Consider the following 17,177-nt stretch of genomic DNA (forward strand, 5'->3'; position numbering starts at 1 on the left):
GAGACAGTGGATGAAGAAGATAGTCACTGCGTAAACGAATATATCAAGCACTAGTATCAGTGCGAGTTGATGAGGTTGACGAACAGGTGAAGCCTCGGAAGAAATGTCATTCCCTGCACTAATACATGTTAGACCAGCTGAGGAACATCCGGTCTTTTAGACTTTTGAGGTACATGTGGGAGGAGGCCTACCACCGTCATCTTGCCTTCTCTCCCTCACAAGTATAGATTTCTTGCAAGCTTACTATGCTGGTGTCTGAGGGCACACCTGTTGTACATGCAAACACAACTTGAGACGACTTTATAGCACGTGGACCATTCTGCGCAACGACATACAAAAGCAACTCGCTCCGATGGGGCTCGGTATCAAATCTCATCGCTGACTTTTAGCAACTGGAAACCTTTCATAGACCAGCTAAGGAGACCAGTGGGTACGAGAACCGTGTTGCGGCAGGTACAGCAATTGATTTGAGGGCAAGTGCTCGACAATAGCCTCATTCAAACCAGACCAGATCAAACCCACGCAAGACATTAACGTTGATGAGGCTCGTCACGAACAATATCCGTCAGGTACGTACCCCTGACAGCTGAAGGATCAGGGGATTTTGTTTGCTCAACGGAAACTTTGACCCCGTTGCATAAGCGTCTCATTCAGCTTGGATGTTCTTGCGGGGGATGAACAGACATGGTGATTGCATTGGTGATGTTTTGTCGATAGGACTGGCTGGCGGCTTTTGGGAAAGGCTCAAGGGAGAAAACGGTGGTCAATTTATCAGAACACCTAAACGCCAAAACCAAGGCTGTAAGTCATGGCCTATCATCGCCGTGTATTAACCAGAAGTATACACCGGCGGTATCTAAGAAGAGAAAACAAAAGCTTCGTGCTTATCCTGCCAGAAGCAACCAGTGCCGTCCGCGAAGAGAGGCGAAAGAGAACAACATAGACTCATTCCTCAACCTCACCCTTCTCCCCACAATCCCCCTCAAATATCATCTCAAGCTCCCTCCTCAGCACCCGAAGCCTCTCCTCCGCCTCCGCCTGCTCCCGATCCATCTTCCGACTCCACGCAGGGAAATCCCCCGCCGCGCCAATCTTCTCGAGCGCCTCAATCTTAGCCCTCCTCTCGGCCACACACTCGTCCACCCGAACCTCCTGCAGCCGCCAGAGCCGCTCCGCCTCCTCGAGCTTCTGCTGCCTCGCCCGGCGCCGCTGGCTGCGCTGGTTCACGCGCGCGAGACGCTTCTGCCAGCTGCGGCTGCCCTTGGGAAGTGCAAGCGCGGCGTCTGCCTCGCGCAGGTTGACGTGCAGGACCGCGTCTTCTTCTTCTGGCTCCTCGGGGCGGTTGGCGCCGCGGATCTTCTTCCAGTTGCCCGGGCAGAGCTGCGTTTCTGCCTTGGCGGCGTATTGCTGTTCTATACGGCGAGCCTCGCGGGACGTATGGGCTCGTCGTCCCTCTGGGATCTCGTCGCCCGTGAGGATGTCGCCGTCGGGGGTTGTGAGGAAGATCAGGGGCGCGTAAAGCTGTTGGTGCTCGCGTAATGCGGCTTCTGCCTTTTCCTCTTCCTGTCGTTCTTGCTCCAGCTCCCACTTTTGCTCCATCTGCTGATCATACTCCTGCTGTTGCCAAAGGCGGCAGGTGTTGCGGAGCTGTCTCCAGTCGCCTGGGCAGAGGAACGTCTCTGCGTTGTTGATGTGTTTTGCGCGCAGATCCAGGGACTCGCGGGACTCGGTGCACCAAGTTCCCTCTGGGATGGCATTGCCGAAGAAGACGTTTCCCTCGGTAGTGGTGAGCATGATGCTAGGAACAGCAAGATTCTGTTGCTTGCGTTCCTCAGGTACGAAATCATGCACCATGTCGTATTCGTCCTCGTCGTCGTCCTCGATAGCACAGGAATCTTCTTCCCACCATCTCTCGTTCTCGTCCTCTTCCTCGTCTTCGACCGCGCACAGGTCGTAGTAGCCGCTACTCTCATCGGCGCTGTCAAACCAACTGGTGCCGTATTGACGACGTCGATGAGAGAGCTGGGCGGCGGTGGCGGTGGCGGTCTGGGTATTCATGGTAGTATACATGACTACGGTTGGTGGATGATGAGAGGTGAAGAGAGATTAGAAAAGAGAGCAAGGTAATGAGAAGAGAGTGGGTTCAGAGAGTAGAGTAATGAGAAAACTATAGACTGGTCGAGGAGAAGAAACTGCTTGTTGGTTGTATGGGAAGTTGGGAACTGACATATGCCGATGTAGTGAAGCAGAGATGGGTTGTGAATAGGAGATAGAAAACAAGAAGACTGCCAAGACAAGGGACATCTGCCTATTATATATCTATCATATGGCGACACGATCACCAAGGCTGAACCTAAAGTTAACGGAGATGGGTTCTAGGACTTGGACAGAATGGTTAATTTGATGCTATCTCCGAACGTCCTCAACCTTGTCGACTAGAACTCGGGCGAAATGAGGTATGATTGAAACACCTGGTTGGGCGACTAACACTGTGAAAAACCTCAATTCTTTCCAATGTGCTCTCAGACCATTGGTTCAGAGAATGAGCACGCTCGGTGCCACTCGCCAAGAAAAGGCTGTGACAGTCAATTACACTTTTGATCGGAACACCGCAACCTCTATGGACTATTACTGATTCTACCCTACGTGAAGGAAAAGCTTGGCGGAGGCACTGTACATTTGAGTCATCGTCGCAGGTCAAGAGGTTTTGATCACTCCCTGAGCATACACCTTTGACTATCTAAGCCCCCCAACCCTCTATTCCACAGATCCCAGGAACCCGTATGATCGTTGCAAAAAATTGGTCAAAGTAAAGTTGCGGGCCGTCAACATCGTCGTGGTAAATTCTGTCCCGTAACCACGGTACCGGTATCTCAAGGTCCTCTTCACGATCACTCTTAAGTCGAGCACCAAGCTACCTGATTTACGCCATGGGGCTATGCTCATAATTCACTATGGCTGGCCATGTCTTCACAGAGTTACTCGCGGCATGGGGGGTTGTAGATGGCAAATAGTAGTCTAGATTTTCAACACGCTCAAAGCAAACAACGACTACGGGACCCTCCTGATACCCAGACAGTTCAGGTAGACGTACACTTGACGCCCTTAACCCCATCAACAGTCGTCTCCTCGCACTTAATCGCCGAAGTCGAAGTAAACACCAAGCTCACGGTGCCGTTAGTCGATGCCTCATAGCTGACACTGTGAGAAGATCAAGGTATTAGCATCGTCTAACTTTTCAAGGAGAGGAAAAGAAGCAAACATGAAGGGTTTGGGCCAGGCGTGGGCCTTCCGTGTCCCTCTTCTCAAACCTCCTGCACTTCTGGTCCAGATTTCGGACAAAGGGGAACCCGGGGTGGTAATGGCCCAGCCCGCAGTGAGGCGGTTTGAGTGCTTTGAGTTTCATTCTGCTTACCTGGAGTTGAAGTTGATGGGGTTGATGCCGATTCCCAGACCAATGTTCATCGTGTCCTTGGTGATTGTGAAGCCACCGCCGAGACCAAAGGCTTCGGATCCGGATTGCAGGCCACCTGGTGAACACAAAATACGTTAGCTCGTCATCGTGTGTTGAAAGAAGATAGACACCTCATCGCCCTCGAATTCCTTCAACTGGGTGGTCAAGAGCATAGTCAACCCCTCTCTTACGTATCCTCTCCTCGCACAACCACATCCAACCCAGTCTCCACATTCATCTCCTCACTCACTCCCAAAACTTCCCAACTCAGGAGAATCTTGGAAGCCAGACATCCTCTTTCATTCTGTTCAAAACCTCACCTCCGAAAGACTGCCCCTCAGCCCAATTAATCCCACAACCAACCCCAATCCCGCCAAACGGCGCCAGCGTCCCCGCGGCACTAACAGCGCCCGACCCCGTCGTCGCCGAGACGTTCTTGTTCAGCGCCGTGATGTCGACCGCCGGCTTCGTCTCGTTGTCCTGGCGCGGGGCCAGGAGGCTGCCTGCCGATGCGAGGCCTGCGACAGCGAGGAGCGCGAGGGTTGAGCGGGCCATTATTGCTTCTCGTTTCGGGGGAGGATGTTACTCGGTTGTGAACGGTGTTTTGTCGATCGCAGATTCGCGGTTGAGTTACGTCTAGGTGAGTAGATGCCAGGGAACGAGTGACTGTGGTGAGTAGAGACGTGTAGTTGGCGAGAACCTCATGATGCCCGCCCCCCCACGGGAACGAGGTGGGACGGAGACTTATATCTCACCGCGCCTCCACACGCACGCGGGGCCTTCAGCATCTACGCAGTAAATGGCTGGGATGATCATGATCCTGTAACCCGGTCAAAAGGGGGCGGAGGGGAGACGCAGACAGCTCCATCACCAGAAACTCTAAAAGATGAAGTCCTGCGAGAAGTGGATCGCGGCGCGGCTTCCCCGGCAGTGGGTGAACATGGACAACCCCGTCGACGTTCGTCTCAAGTTTGGGAAGTTTGTCGACGCGCTGTGTTACCTGTGCTGAGAGCTTAAAGCTGCCATTGGTCTTCTTGATTTACATCCTTTGATAAAAAAGTGTATTTGCAACGATCCTGGTCCCTGCGGTGGGAGAAGATAGGTCCCCTGTGCCCGACGGAGTGGTTCGAACTTAAACTCCGGGAAGCATCAGCGCCAAGAGAACCTCGAGCACCCCGAGCACTTGATGGGCAGAACCATCCAGAGGACTACCTGCGGATACTGAGGAGTGCATCGCGACGACGGGTTGAGGGCCATTCTACGGAGTACAACGTGCTTTGCTTTCACGGGTTGCTATTGACGTTGTGCTATCTACAAGAGACCGAAGCGAAATACTCTTGAAAGTGGAGGGGTTGCTTTGCGCACGATCTCACGAGTCAGGTCGGGTTTTTTTGTCCAGCTGCATTTCGCAGACTCTGCTAATCACTTGGCTGATGTTGGGCAAGTTCTCCAAAGACTTCCCGCCCGATTACGTAGTATATCTAAACTCTAACCCGAGCGCCTCGCAAGTTCTAGAATCGATGCTGCCAATCTACAAATACATTCCACAACCTCCAAATTCTCCGGCCGTATTTCAAACGGTCTCAGATCGCGTAGCGAGTCGCATGTCCGATCTGGCACGTGAGAGACGGGATGGACATTCCTGACCAAGTAAACTTTCAACTAAGCTCGGAGCTATGATGCGATGTGTCCCATCGCACAGCTACGGACGTAAACCCTTTACCATTCCAAGTGACTCACAATTGCTGTTTGCAGAAAAAAAAGGGGGAACAGAGAGGGAGGAGACCAGTTCAAAGTCAAGGACGTACTTGGCATAGTTATCTATGCTCAATGATATTCATGTTCCTAACCCAAACTTCGTCAAACCATTTGTAATACATGGAACAAGATCCGCGAGGACGCTGTTCATCATGAGTGTAACACCACTTCTTTCTTCCCGTTCATCAGGATCCTGCCGTCTGAGTTGGCGGTTTCGCCCAGCGAAAAAACCGCATGATCCTGTTTGTCTCTCTCTCTATCTAAAGTGCCTCTCCTCAAGAACCCTGCCCTATTTCTAACAATTGTTTTGTATCGTTCGTTTCATTTTCCATTTCACATAGTCCATTTCTCATAAACCCGTTCAGTTCCCCGTTTTTGTTTCCCGTGTACACATATGGGTAGTAATCCTGTCTAAAAAGTCTTGAACCCCAACAACAGCTGTGTAGAGGGGTGGAATGCTGCTACGCGTAGTCGAGGTACTCTTGCCCCTGTGTTTGACAGGCCACTTGATCCACACACACAAGAATAGAAGAGAAGAATGAAGAAGAAAAAACACATGAAGAAGCTACATGTAGTAATGCAGGAGAATAAAAGCCGGACCCAAGAGTCAGGCCTCAAACCACAATCGGGTTATGAGAATCAACCCCCTGGTCCTCAACCATCTCCAGGAATCGGGAGCACGGCGGCAGCCTCACACGCGCTCGGTGCGAGCTAGCAGGCCACGCCCGGATCGAGTCGTAAAACTCGAGCCGCGTCGGCGTCGAAGAAGCGTGCAGCCGACGCAGGTTGTTGGATTTGAGTAGCGAGATGCGCGGCGGCGTCAGGCTTAGGCGTCGGACGGCGGGCTCAGAGTGCTGGCGTCTGCGCGTTCGGATTTGCGCGGCTGTCACGGCCGCCAGAGCAGGCGGAGGGGGAGGAGACTGGTGAATCTGAGAGGTGCGCTGTTCCGACAGGAGTTGCAGCTTGGGCGGCAGAATCTCTGTTGGTGTACGAGGGGGTGGCGACCCGGATGCCACGGAGCTGCGGTCCCCTGCTACTGCTGCTGCTGCGGCTTCGAGATTACCATGCTCTGCACCGGCAAGGTGCAGAGATACGGGGCTGGAGTCGTAGGAGTGGCTGTAGCTGTGCTGAAAGGCCGTGCTTCCGCGTCCTCCTCTTGGTCCCGTGTGCTCTTCCGCCTCTCGTCTGTTAAACGCGGCGGCAGCGCGAGACTGCACTCTCCTCTTGCGCGCGAACTCGGAATTGAGAGAGCTCATCAGCCTCTCGAGCACCTTCCAGGGGAAGATGACGGTGCCTACCTCCCAGGCCCTTCCAGCACCGAGTTCCGTGGAGAAGAAGCTCGTCCACGCGCGTGCGTTGGAGCAAGGCTCACCGAGAATCATGGCGTCTGGCGAAGTTCGCATGCGGAGCATCAGCTCGGATCGTTCCCGTTTGCTAAAGGGCACAAATGACATTGATGATGCGTTCACCATGTGCTGCAGCAGAACCAGGGCCTCGGATGCCTTGAAGAATTCGGCGTAGGGTCCTCCCAGAGCCAGGGAAGTTTGGCGGTAGCATGTGATGGTTGCTTGCCCTTGCTTTGTAGGGCGGCCTTGCTGCAGGATGAGAGTGACGGCGCGGTTGTTGCGGGTGAGGGTGACGGTATAGTTCTGGTGAGGCGATGATGCCTCGCGAGACTGCCGTTGAGGCTGGGAGTTATCTCCCGAGCGAGATGCTGCTGCGCCAAGATAGCCATGTTGCTTGGTATCGATCCCTTGATTTGACGTTGCTTCACCCCCATATCGATATGGGCCTTGGCTATCTGGCCAGAGACTTGTAACGCTGCAGCTATCCGAGTGGGAGCGTAGATGGGCATGGACAGGCCGACTCGGTGTTGGAGGCTGGACGACCGGTTCTGGCGCAAAGTATGAGTCGAACTTGGTAGGAGGCGTCTCTGGTCCAAAGGAAGATGTCCGTGTCCGCCCATCTGAAGGGGTGTCTTGTCGTAGCTCAGGGGTCTGGTCTAGACGTAAATGTTGGATATCAGGAGAATATCTGGATACTTCATCGGGGGATGTTCGAGGTGGTTGCTTGGCGTAGGCGTTTGGTGGCCGGAAACCAAAGACACAGTTAAGCTTGCTGACGGTCTGGGCCGTGGAATCATCTACATCCCATGGTGACGATGTCGATGTGGAGCGGAAGGCGTCGACTGTCGGCCACTTGGCGTGGGAGACTGGCCCATCCACGTTTCTGCGTGGCATGGGAGCAAACATTGGAAAGGATGACATACTGAACTGAATAGGGAAAATCAGACGAAAGTGGAAGAGAAGAAGCCTTGCTTTTCGGAACGCAGCAGCCTCAAACCGTGAGAAAAGAGTGAACGTAGGGCGCTCACTCGTCAGCAGGCCGTGAGCATATATACGGAAAGACTTCTTCCCGCAACGCAACAGTAGGACGCAACCAAACGATCGGACCAAAGGGGGAGCGGTCAGCCAGCTGGACCACACACCGAGACAGCTTGTCTTGCATCTCCCCGCGCGGGCCAATCCCTCTCCAGCCAACATGCCAAGGGCAGAGTGTTTTCTTCTTCATCGTCACATCCAACGCACAACACACTTCAGAGGGCTGTTGGTAGGGCTAACCTCGTCTATACAGCTGGTGCTGCTGTCGAGGGTGTTGGAAAGAAAAAGGCAAAAATAAAAGAGGCACCCCCGCCTGACCGGGAACTTGGGAGACACACCACCATCTTGTTTTCTTAGCGTGCGTAAGTGTCTCCCACAGCCTCGATGGCTTGCCCCTCCCTGCATGCCTCCCGAAGAGATCGTCATCCTGCTTATGCAAAAAAGCAATGTAGACTCCAATCAAGAGGCCCGGTACGCACTCCCGCATGTCGCTAGCCGATTCAGAGCCTCGTGTCAACCGGCCGAAATTGTGGCATTGCCGATTGATCGCATGCGTCGATGCCCGAGGGAGAGAATTTATGACGGCAAAAAGCAAAGTGGTCCCGAGGGTCTGTGAGTGGTCGGCTGCTCGCATGAGAGCGGGCTGCAGCCGTGGGATGCTGCACGATATATCATTTTTTACTTCTCTTTGCCCTCGTCCGCTGCCGCATGGGCAGAACGAAACGAGACAAGTCCAAGCGAAGATGAGAGGATTGGCCAACGGGGTGGACAGGCACAGGCAAGACGAGGCGACAGCATGCTGCAGTCAGCGGGATTGTTTGCTCCCACGGAAGTTTGTTCGCTGTTGGTAGAAACTTGAGATTCCTTGCTCCAAGCCATCCGAAGATTCACGAAAACGGCTGGAATGGGTTACGGGCGATTGACGAAGATGAGAAAAGTACCGGCGCGCTCCACTGGCTGCTCACCGCTGTATAGGTACGTTGTGACATGGCGTGAGAAAAAGAGTAATAGTGTGGGCATGTGTGTGTGTGTATATGCCGTCGAAGAAGCAAGGTGGAAAAAGCAAAGTGTCTCGTCCAAGCGCGAGCGATGTGAGACTTTGAGAGACAAGGTCGAGACAGGTGCAGCCGACGAATCACAAATGTGCTAAATTAATAACCGCAGGGAGCAGGTTATATAGCAGAGCTGGGAACGGCGGATGGGGTGTGGTGACTGGTGACAGTGTGCTGCGGTTAATAGCTGGCACACACACACACATAATGTTTGGCCCTTGGGCGACGTGATGGGCGTTTGTTGACGTGGTCTGCGCTGTGTTACACAGATTGATTGCGGTGGATTCCTAGACTTCGCGGTCAGCTGCGACCTCCGTGACAGAGTCAGACAGAAAGCAAATGGCAACGAGACAGGGCTGCAATGCGGGCGGAGAGACAAGGCCTGGGCAATGAATGTGAGCCGTCCTGCGATGCAACATTGGAAAGGCCGGGGGACAAGGTGACGGGCAAGGGATAGAGACGTTTGATGTTGCGCTGCAGCTGAAAAGCTCCGAGGTGTGAGTGAGGTGCCGGTTTGGTGCTTGCGAAGGGGGAGAGGGGGAAGAAAAGAGGTGTGGGTGGGTTGGTGCTGCATCGCAGCCAAGAAGCGTCGTGAGTTGGTGGTGAGAAGTGGAGGTTGAGTGGTGGTGGTGGAGGAGGTGTGGTTCGTGATGTGTGGCTGGTGAAGTTTGCAATGCCGCAAGCCACATTTCCAGCCACAACTTACATCATGTCATCAGCTCACCAGCCACCCATGTCATGCAGTCATCTCTGCCTGCCGTTTGCGAAACGTGGAAAGAGCAGGAGGTGCAGTACTTGTATACGTACCCTGTGTGTACTACGTACGGAGCACAACAGACAGAACGAACCAGTGGCTTCCATCTCCATTCCCTGTCTGTTGTCTGCCTTGCCTAAGTAGGTACTGTCGTCTGATGTTGTGACTACTTTCGGTCACCTCATGTCAATAAGATTCGACATCTACATGACATGTCAAACTCTCGTCAACTACGCCCTTGCAACGACATTGACATTCAATACGGAGCACATACAGCCATGAAAGATCCCATTCTGGCTATCATCCGCGCCTCTGATTCGTCAATACATTTTGGCACTTGCTGCCTAGAAGCTCTACCCTTGGCGAAGCCATAGCCTCATTCAACGGCCCCAGAGTAAGCGTAAATCGACTTGGATTAAGGTATGGCCGTGCGGAGAAGCGAATGGAAGATGCCCTCAACTACACACCTTTAGGCACTCGCCACGAGAAGTCGACAAATGGTCCAGTCACTTCGTTCATCTAGGAATCATGATGCTCAACATATAAGTGTCATGTCTGCTTCATGCCGAGCTTCTTACCTTGTCCGGATTATACTATCAACGCAAACACAGTAACGTCAATACTTTGGCCATCAAACACTACCAATACCTGTTCGCATCTCCAATCCCTGACACGAAAATGGCTTCTGCCGCAACACTCCAGCTTACATCGGCCAATTCAATATTGGGCGATTACGGCTACCGCCAGCCCTATGCCTTAACCCCAACCGTGCCTACCAAAAACACGGTTGATGGCAGTAATGCTACTCCAGATGACTTGGCAGAAGCAATTCGCCTCGCTGCTCTTTGCCGAGAGGCTTTCAATCTTCTCGATGCTAGAATGCCAGACTTTGATCACGCCAAATCGTACACGGCCGATGAGATTCTTTCACTACCCATGGACAGAATTCGCCTGCCAGACGAGCTATTCAGTCTCCCGCGCCGGAAATCTGCGCGATCTCGCCTCGCCGAGGCCGTTGCAACGCTGTTGTATCCCGCCACCCACGATAATGCTGTGTCACCCGTCATTCGGTACGACGCGGCGAGGGTCAAGTTGCGTGCATGGGTTGCCCTGCAGCGGAAACACGACATCTTTGCCGCCACCAAACGGAACGGCCACAGCTTCCGCGGCTTGACCGGCGGGGCTGCCCCGGGCGTGCATGCGCCTGTGTGGGCGTCCCGCATCCTGGCCCAGGGCCCGTGGGACCCGTCTAAATTCCCCGTGTCCCTTGCTGGCACTAAAGCCATCCCGATGCCCGTTTCCGTTGCCGACGCCGCCGACCTGGCGCCGTTCTTCAACCACCTTGAGCGTGGCGGCACCCACGAGCTTGACGAGGCTTCCGGCAGCTTAGGCACACGTCTCGATGGCGGCAAAGGCGAACCCTTCTATGGCGTCAAAGGAGCAGAGTTTCGCAAAGGTGTCGTCTACCAAGACGGTCGCATGGATCTGTGCAAAATGGTCGTTGGTCCAGACCACATTGGCAGCCTGATGGACAGCTTACGGCCGAACCCCTTCGTACGACATTTCCTGTTGGGTAACAATATCATTGGCCCGGTTGGGGCTCAGGAGATCGCGCGCTTCATCCGCGAGTTCCCCGAACGCATGGATACTTGGTACTTGGCAGGTAATTGCATCGACGCCACCAGCTTCAGGGTCCTCGTCGATGCCTTGGTAGACTCAGACGCAGTGACGAACGTCTGGCTGAAACGAAACCCGCTAGGTCCCGTGGCCGCTGCAGATGTATTCCGGCTCATCACCGAGACAAAAAACCTCCGCACTCTGGACCTCGACCAGACTGAGCTGGGTGATGCGGGCATCGCAGAGCTCTTCCAACGTCTAACAAGTTTCTCCTCTGCGGTGGTTCCCGGCCGTAAGAAACTACCCCTGCGAAATATATACCTCAACGGAAACGGCATATCGACCAAGGCGGCCTCTGCCATCGCCGCTTTCTTATCCTCCCCTGCCTGCGGAATCGCCTCGCTCTACCTGTCATGCAACCCACTGGGCGATGAAGGCGCGCAGGTGCTCGCTTCCGGAATCCGCCAGGCCACCCAACTCCAGCGTCTGTCACTCCAATCTGCCGGTCTGACTACTGAAGGCGCCATTGACATCTTCCGGGCTGTCACGTCGCATCCCGGTATGCGCATGTTGGATGTAGGCCAGGCATATGCGACCCTCGACCTCGGCCAGGCATGGAACTACATCCGAAATGCCTCTGCTCCAGTTCTCTGCGAGCTGTTGTCGACAAATCAGACTCTCGAGTACCTGAACCTCGGCCACTGCCCGATCACACCGCCAGAGTTGCGAAGGATCGACGCCGCTGTCTTGAACAGCTCCTTGCTGTACTACAGCGCTGACTCCATTCTTCCCGAACCGCATCGCAAAGAGCCTACATTCAACCCGTCGGCAGATGCGACGATGCCAGAGCTCCACTCGATATCGGCGCCAACGAAGGGCGATAAGGCCCTTGAGAAGGCGGTTGATGCCCACCTCGAAGCCAATGTCAAGGCCAGATTCGGTACCGACATGACTTATACGAGGTTCATCGATGAGGAGCTGCGGTGGATGACCAGTGACAAGAACGACGTGCGCAAAATCGACTCCGTGTATCGTAACCGTGACGCTGGCTTTGCTCGGCGGAAACAGCAACTCCTCGTCAAGGACTGGGATAGCAACGACGACACGCTGGACCGAGTGATGAACGCCAAAGGTCCGTTCTGCGCGGCGCGCAAACACTGAGGTCTCTCCAACTAGGACTTCCAGAGAGATCTCCCTGAGGGTTGAGGCTCTCAGTTAGACTGGGCCGGAAAATGGCTGTCATTGGACTGAGGGCCTCGCGATGAGGGGCTCGTGACGGAGGCGACGAGAGGGGTGCCATCCGCGTCAGGACTCCACCCGGGCTGGGGATCATGAGCGCCGGAAGCAGCTCCTCCAACAACAGTCAATAAGCCGTTTCAGGTCTATTAGTCTAGTTGGTTAGGACGTCGGATTCTGATTCTCAGAACCTTCCGTAGGCCCAGGTTCGAATCCTGGATGGACCTCATCTTTTGTAGTTGACTCGTTCTTTTGGCGTGGGTTGATGTTATGTGTTTTTACTTTTTTTCGGGGCATTTTGTCTTGTTTTTTCTGGCGGAAATTTTGTTGCGCATGCATATACCGAGGGCTGTGTGGCTTCTCCTCCGATGGCTTGGGGTAACTGCCTATCTCCCGATAACGATTAGATAAGGATGAGAATGCCATACCTACCTTACCTAAGGTAATGGAAGAATGGACCAGTTCATATTATGTAAGCTCAAACGTCATTGCTTCCAAACGGAAGGGACGCTGAAGTCTCGGTCGCAATGGACCTGGACCAACAACAGATCGCCAATTGAAACACGAATTGCGCCCAGCACATTCTCATCGCAGCGCGCCTCCAAGCTCGTGACTCAACCCATCGCTCTTGACCATGTGAGACAGCTTTTCCCATGTCCCTACACTGAAGATTCGCACGATCTTGTCTCAGTTCGACGGTCGTAGGACCCATCCAATCCACCTACCGATCTGAATCTCTCTCTCTCTCTCTCTTACGCAAGTCTCTCGATCCTCAACCCCTGCAAGGTCACTCCCGCCCACGAGGCCCCAAAGTTTAATTGATTCCATTCGCGCGCTCCGGAACTCTCACCGCGTACCTTGTGAGTCGCTGCGTAACATCATCGTCCACCACACGATCCTCGCCTCGCTCTCTCCTGAGCATGGCGCCGGCGAAGCGCAAGCGACCCCACGACGAGCCCGAACCTCCCATCCCCGCTGCCGCTGCTGCTGCCGCTGCCGTCGCCGCCGGCGCAACAACCGCCGATCCGACAACGACGCGTCGCGCAACGCGTCAAACTCCGATTCTGCCCCCTCCGATCCCGACCTCCGCCACCGCATCGCATCCGCAACCCTTGCACCCCTCCACTGCCGCCGCCGGTGCCGCTGAAGACAAGCGTATCAGTGGACGTCGTCCTTCCAATTCCAAGCCATACCCCGCGCCCAAGATCTCCGAGACGCCCATACCGATACCGGTACCACCAACATCATCATCAGCATCACATCTACCACAGCAGCAGCAGCTGTCTATACCACGAGCGGCCGGTCAACTCGCGACACCCACACCACAGGAAACCCGCGTAACCCGTCAACGACGCGAGAGTGCAAACGCAAACGACTCATCGTCGCCCAAAATGGCATTCAAAGACGCAAAAGAAAACGTCAGGCCCGTGACGCTCGTCGCGCCGAAGATCACCTACCAAGCACCCCAAACACAAGCGCACCGCAACCGCACCGGAGGAAGCCTCGTCCGCCCGAGCCCACCCACAAGCCAGCCACCCATAACGCAGCACTTCCGGCCAATCTCTTCGACGACAACTACAACGACGATGACGTCCCGACCTTCTTATCACCATACCATTCCCGCTACCGTTACCGCCGTCCCCGTACCCGTACACCCGACATCGACATCAACACCCTCCAAGCCAGCGCCAGCGGCGGCGGCGGCCCCGCCTCCACCCCCTGTCCCTCCCCCGAGGACAGCAGACAAGTCCGCCCCACGGACCGATCGGAACATCGACAAGGTGATGCTCGGCAACATCTGCTTCCGGGCGTGGTACCCATCCTACTACGGCAAAGAAGTCATTGGCGAGGCCGCGGGCGCAAAGACGGGCGGCGGCGGGAGCAAAAAACCCCTCGCACACGACGCTGCCAGCGCAAACAACAACAGCAACAGCAACGGCGGCGCCAAGAACCAGCATCGAAAGGGTGGCGACGCGCCCATGCTCGACAGGTTATACGTGTGTCCCATGTGCTTCAAGTACTCCAAGGAGCTCGTGGCGTGGTGGGGCCACGTCCGCATGTGCGAGCGCAACGGGGTGGTGCCGGGACGGAAGGTCTACCGGCACCCGCGGGGCCGGAGGCTGGTGCGCAAGGAGATTGCGCGGACGACGGGGAAGAAGACGAATGTTGCGCCGAAGTATACGGAGGAGTATGTTACTGATGAGGGGGAGTGGAGTGTGTGGGAAGTTGATGGCGAGCAGGATGTGGTGAGTACAATCTTGCCCCCTTTTCTATTTTTCTCATAGTGAGAGAGGACTTCTGCGAGTGAGACACATTTCGACTGACACAATTCATGCCAGCTCTTCTGCCAGAACCTATCCCTATTCGCAAAACTCTTCCTCGACAACAAGTCCGTCTTCTTCGACGTTCGCGGCTTCAACTACTTCCTCCTAGTCTACACACCCCCAGCCCCCAAACCAAACCCTACCTCCCAGCAAGACCCGACAGCAACGGCGCAGCCACCACAACCGCCCGCGTCACCACCACGGCCTCATATTGTCGGTTTCTTCTCCAAGGAAAAAATGTCGTGGGACAACAACAACCTAGCCTGCATCCTCGTCTTCCCGCCCTGGCAGAAAAAGGGGCTCGGCGCACTGCTCATGGGCGTGTCGTACGAGATCTCGCGGCGCGAGGGCGTGCTGGGCGGGCCGGAGAAGCCTATTTCGGAACTGGGGAGGAAGGGGTATAAACGGTTTTGGGGCGGGGAGATTGCGAGGTGGATCTTGGGGTGTCCGAGTAATGGTCGAGCAGCAGGTGACGCGGATCCGGCGTTGTTGGTCGACCTCGAGGACTGCAGCCGGGCGACGTGGATCGCGTTGGATGATTGTCTTGCGACGTTACGGGAGATGGGTGTTGTCGTGGAGGCTGGGCGGGGGCCTGGGAAGCCGCCGGCGAAGAAGAAGAAGGTGAAGAGAATAGCGGGGGAGGATGGTGCTGACGAGGGGGTGGTGGAAGACGAGGATGAGGAGGATGAGGATGTTGAGATGGAGGACGCGGATGCTGGGCCGCGACCTGATGTACCGAGGGTGAAGGTTAATAAGGCGCTTGTGTGGGAGTGGGTTGCTGCGAATGGAATTAGTCTTGAGAGGATTTGTGATCCGGAGGGGTTTGTGGAGGGGTATGCTATCAAGCAGCCGGATGTCGAGGAGGAGGATGACTGAAGCAGATATACCAAAGAGGTTTACTAATGATATGACGTTAAATGCCTGGGTGACTCTGTGATTGGGCGCGTTGTGGTTGCAATCATCGGGAACGCTATCTGCTGACCGACGAGTAGTAAGTTTCGTCGATTAACGAGTTGGATGTCGAGATAAAGAATGGAGGCGATAGTCTCCTTGACTTTACGTGGAAAAATTCGTGAGTATTCTCCCTCATTATGTCATCCGTACACTCTGGGCGGACTTGTGATGTGTTGCCGGTGATGCCGACGACTATAGCCATTTTCATCCCATGGTAGTGCATCTCATCTTTGATATTAACAAAATCACCCAAGGGTGCCTACTCATGGGTATTTCTCAACCTCCCTCAAATTGGACTTACTTCAGCCACCTCTTCGCGTATGAGGTATTTGTTCCTTACTTGCTTGATATCGAAAGCAAATCCCGGCTCGTGCTTGAGAACTATGAGTGAGCGTAGTAGAAATCAATTCAAGATCGGATGTGTTAAAAAAACGATTGTAAATGGAAAGGAAGGATTATAGCAAGAAGCGGCAAGAACTCCTTAGAAGTACGTTTTAAGGCATCATATCCATAAATGCTTTTCAGTATCAGACCATTCGCAATCAAGTTCAGCAGTTTCTTTTATATATAAAGATCGTACATTTCACGTTGGATTCATTTATCTTCTAGACGCAGAAAATATCCCTTTTCAAGGGACTTGAAAGTTATTCGTTAAAATGATTTGAGTAAATTTTAAACAAAGTAAACACTTAGAGGCGAACCTGCTTAGAGCCTGCGTATCATCTACGAAATTCTGCCAAACTGTTGTCACAATGAAGTAAGCTTATTGACTTCACAAAACGCATCTCTCAAATTATTCCTCTTAGCTTTTTAGTGGTTCAGGTTGCTCTCAACTACCTGACCAACAGTCATTATTTTCCGAAATAACCATTCAGACCGACATCCCCGCTGGTGTTGCCTTTTCAATAGATAATATGCCCGAAATCCCGTATATACTCGAGTACACTCTGATTGAGAGCACCATGTTCAGTCGAGCGCGAGTTTAGATTGAAGTGCTAAAACCGTTGAGTCGTATTATGCGTATCATATCGTGCGATCTTCCTCCAAGGCCTGATCCCGTGTGTATTGATCATTTGGGCCAAATGAAGCCGGAGAGGATTACTTGCGCCATGGTTCATATCACAGCCATTCTTTATTCGAAAAGGTCTCCATTGAAACGTATATTTCTATTGAGGGTTGCCTTACATGCAAAATCGCATTGTAAAAACCAGAACATTGACGGCGGGAACTGTAGGTTCTCTATTCCGGGTTCCTTCTGCATTGTTCCAAGACGGCTTGAGAATTACGACTCGAGGCTTGGCAAGGTAGTTGACGTATGCATAGAATGATTTGACGAGCTGCAATTTAAGTGACGCGGCAGGCCCCGCTCTATTGATTGTTAGGTTTTCCAACATCACAAGTAGGCTCGGATGCCCACTCGTTAAAGCTTGACAAGCTTATTCACTAGCTCGCTGACCGGCTTTTAATCTTTATGTTGTTTCTCGGGATATGACCAATTCTAGAGGTTCTTCATTCCCACTCTTGTCTCTACCATCGCAAACATCTCAATCAACCATCACGGCGATATAAATGCGTATGGTACTCAAACATCCTTCGCCTTCAGGACTTGAAAGCTGTATGCGAGAAGTTGGCTGCCACTCGGAGCAC

General features: G+C 53.7%; 4 protein-coding genes and 1 further gene across 4 annotated transcripts; 2 read left to right on the plus strand and 3 right to left on the minus strand.

Annotated features, from left to right (window-relative positions):
- Window positions 1-945: 945 nt before the first annotated feature.
- Window positions 946-2,070, minus strand: HER10_EVM0000661.
- Window positions 2,071-2,818: 748 nt separating this feature from the next.
- HER10_EVM0009015 (uncharacterized protein) lies at window positions 2,819-4,539 on the minus strand. Its single transcript, XM_035478518.1, has 3 exons — window positions 3,775-4,539; window positions 3,416-3,530; window positions 2,819-3,201 (listed from the first exon to the last, which is right to left on the minus strand). Exons 1-3 carry the CDS (start codon window positions 4,007-4,009, stop codon window positions 3,081-3,083), a joined length of 471 nt encoding a protein of 156 aa, XP_035328306.1. The 5' UTR covers window positions 4,010-4,539; the 3' UTR covers window positions 2,819-3,080.
- A 1,287-nt stretch (window positions 4,540-5,826) lies between these two features.
- On the minus strand, window positions 5,827-7,452 carry HER10_EVM0012762 (uncharacterized protein; the record flags this gene model as incomplete). The annotated part of the gene is made up of 3 exons (XM_035482148.1): window positions 5,827-6,789; window positions 6,826-6,861; window positions 7,288-7,452. 3 exons carry the CDS (start codon window positions 7,450-7,452, stop codon window positions 5,827-5,829), a joined length of 1,164 nt encoding a protein of 387 aa, XP_035328641.1.
- A 2,625-nt stretch (window positions 7,453-10,077) lies between these two features.
- On the plus strand, window positions 10,078-12,177 carry HER10_EVM0009717 (leucine rich repeat protein; the record flags this gene model as incomplete). The annotated part of the gene is made up of 1 exon (XM_035479194.1): window positions 10,078-12,177. One exon carries the CDS (start codon window positions 10,078-10,080, stop codon window positions 12,175-12,177), a length of 2,100 nt encoding a protein of 699 aa, XP_035328368.1.
- Window positions 12,178-13,172: 995 nt separating this feature from the next.
- Window positions 13,173-15,452, plus strand: HER10_EVM0012269 (MOZ/SAS family protein; the record flags this gene model as incomplete). Its single annotated transcript, XM_035481667.1, has 2 exons — window positions 13,173-14,498; window positions 14,592-15,452. 2 exons carry the CDS (start codon window positions 13,173-13,175, stop codon window positions 15,450-15,452), a joined length of 2,187 nt encoding a protein of 728 aa, XP_035328590.1.
- Between the last annotated feature and the right edge of the window lie 1,725 nt (window positions 15,453-17,177).

Source organism: Colletotrichum scovillei, assembly GCF_011075155.1.
Source record: "Colletotrichum scovillei strain TJNH1 chromosome Unknown Contig00010, whole genome shotgun sequence".
Taxonomy (NCBI): Eukaryota; Fungi; Ascomycota; class Sordariomycetes; order Glomerellales; family Glomerellaceae; genus Colletotrichum; species Colletotrichum scovillei.

Coding starts and splice junctions, on each gene's coding strand:
- HER10_EVM0009015 (XM_035478518.1), bottom strand. CDS start 4,009: ATGGCCCGCTCAACCCTCGCGCTCCTCGCTGTCGCAGGCCTCGCATCG. Junction 3,531..3,774: donor TGAGGGGCAGTCTTTCGGAG/GTGAGGTTTTGA, acceptor TGTGTTCACCAG/GTGGCCTGCAATCCGGATCC. Junction 3,202..3,415: donor CCCATCAACTTCAACTCCAG/GTAAGCAGAATG, acceptor ATCTTCTCACAG/TGTCAGCTATGAGGCATCGA.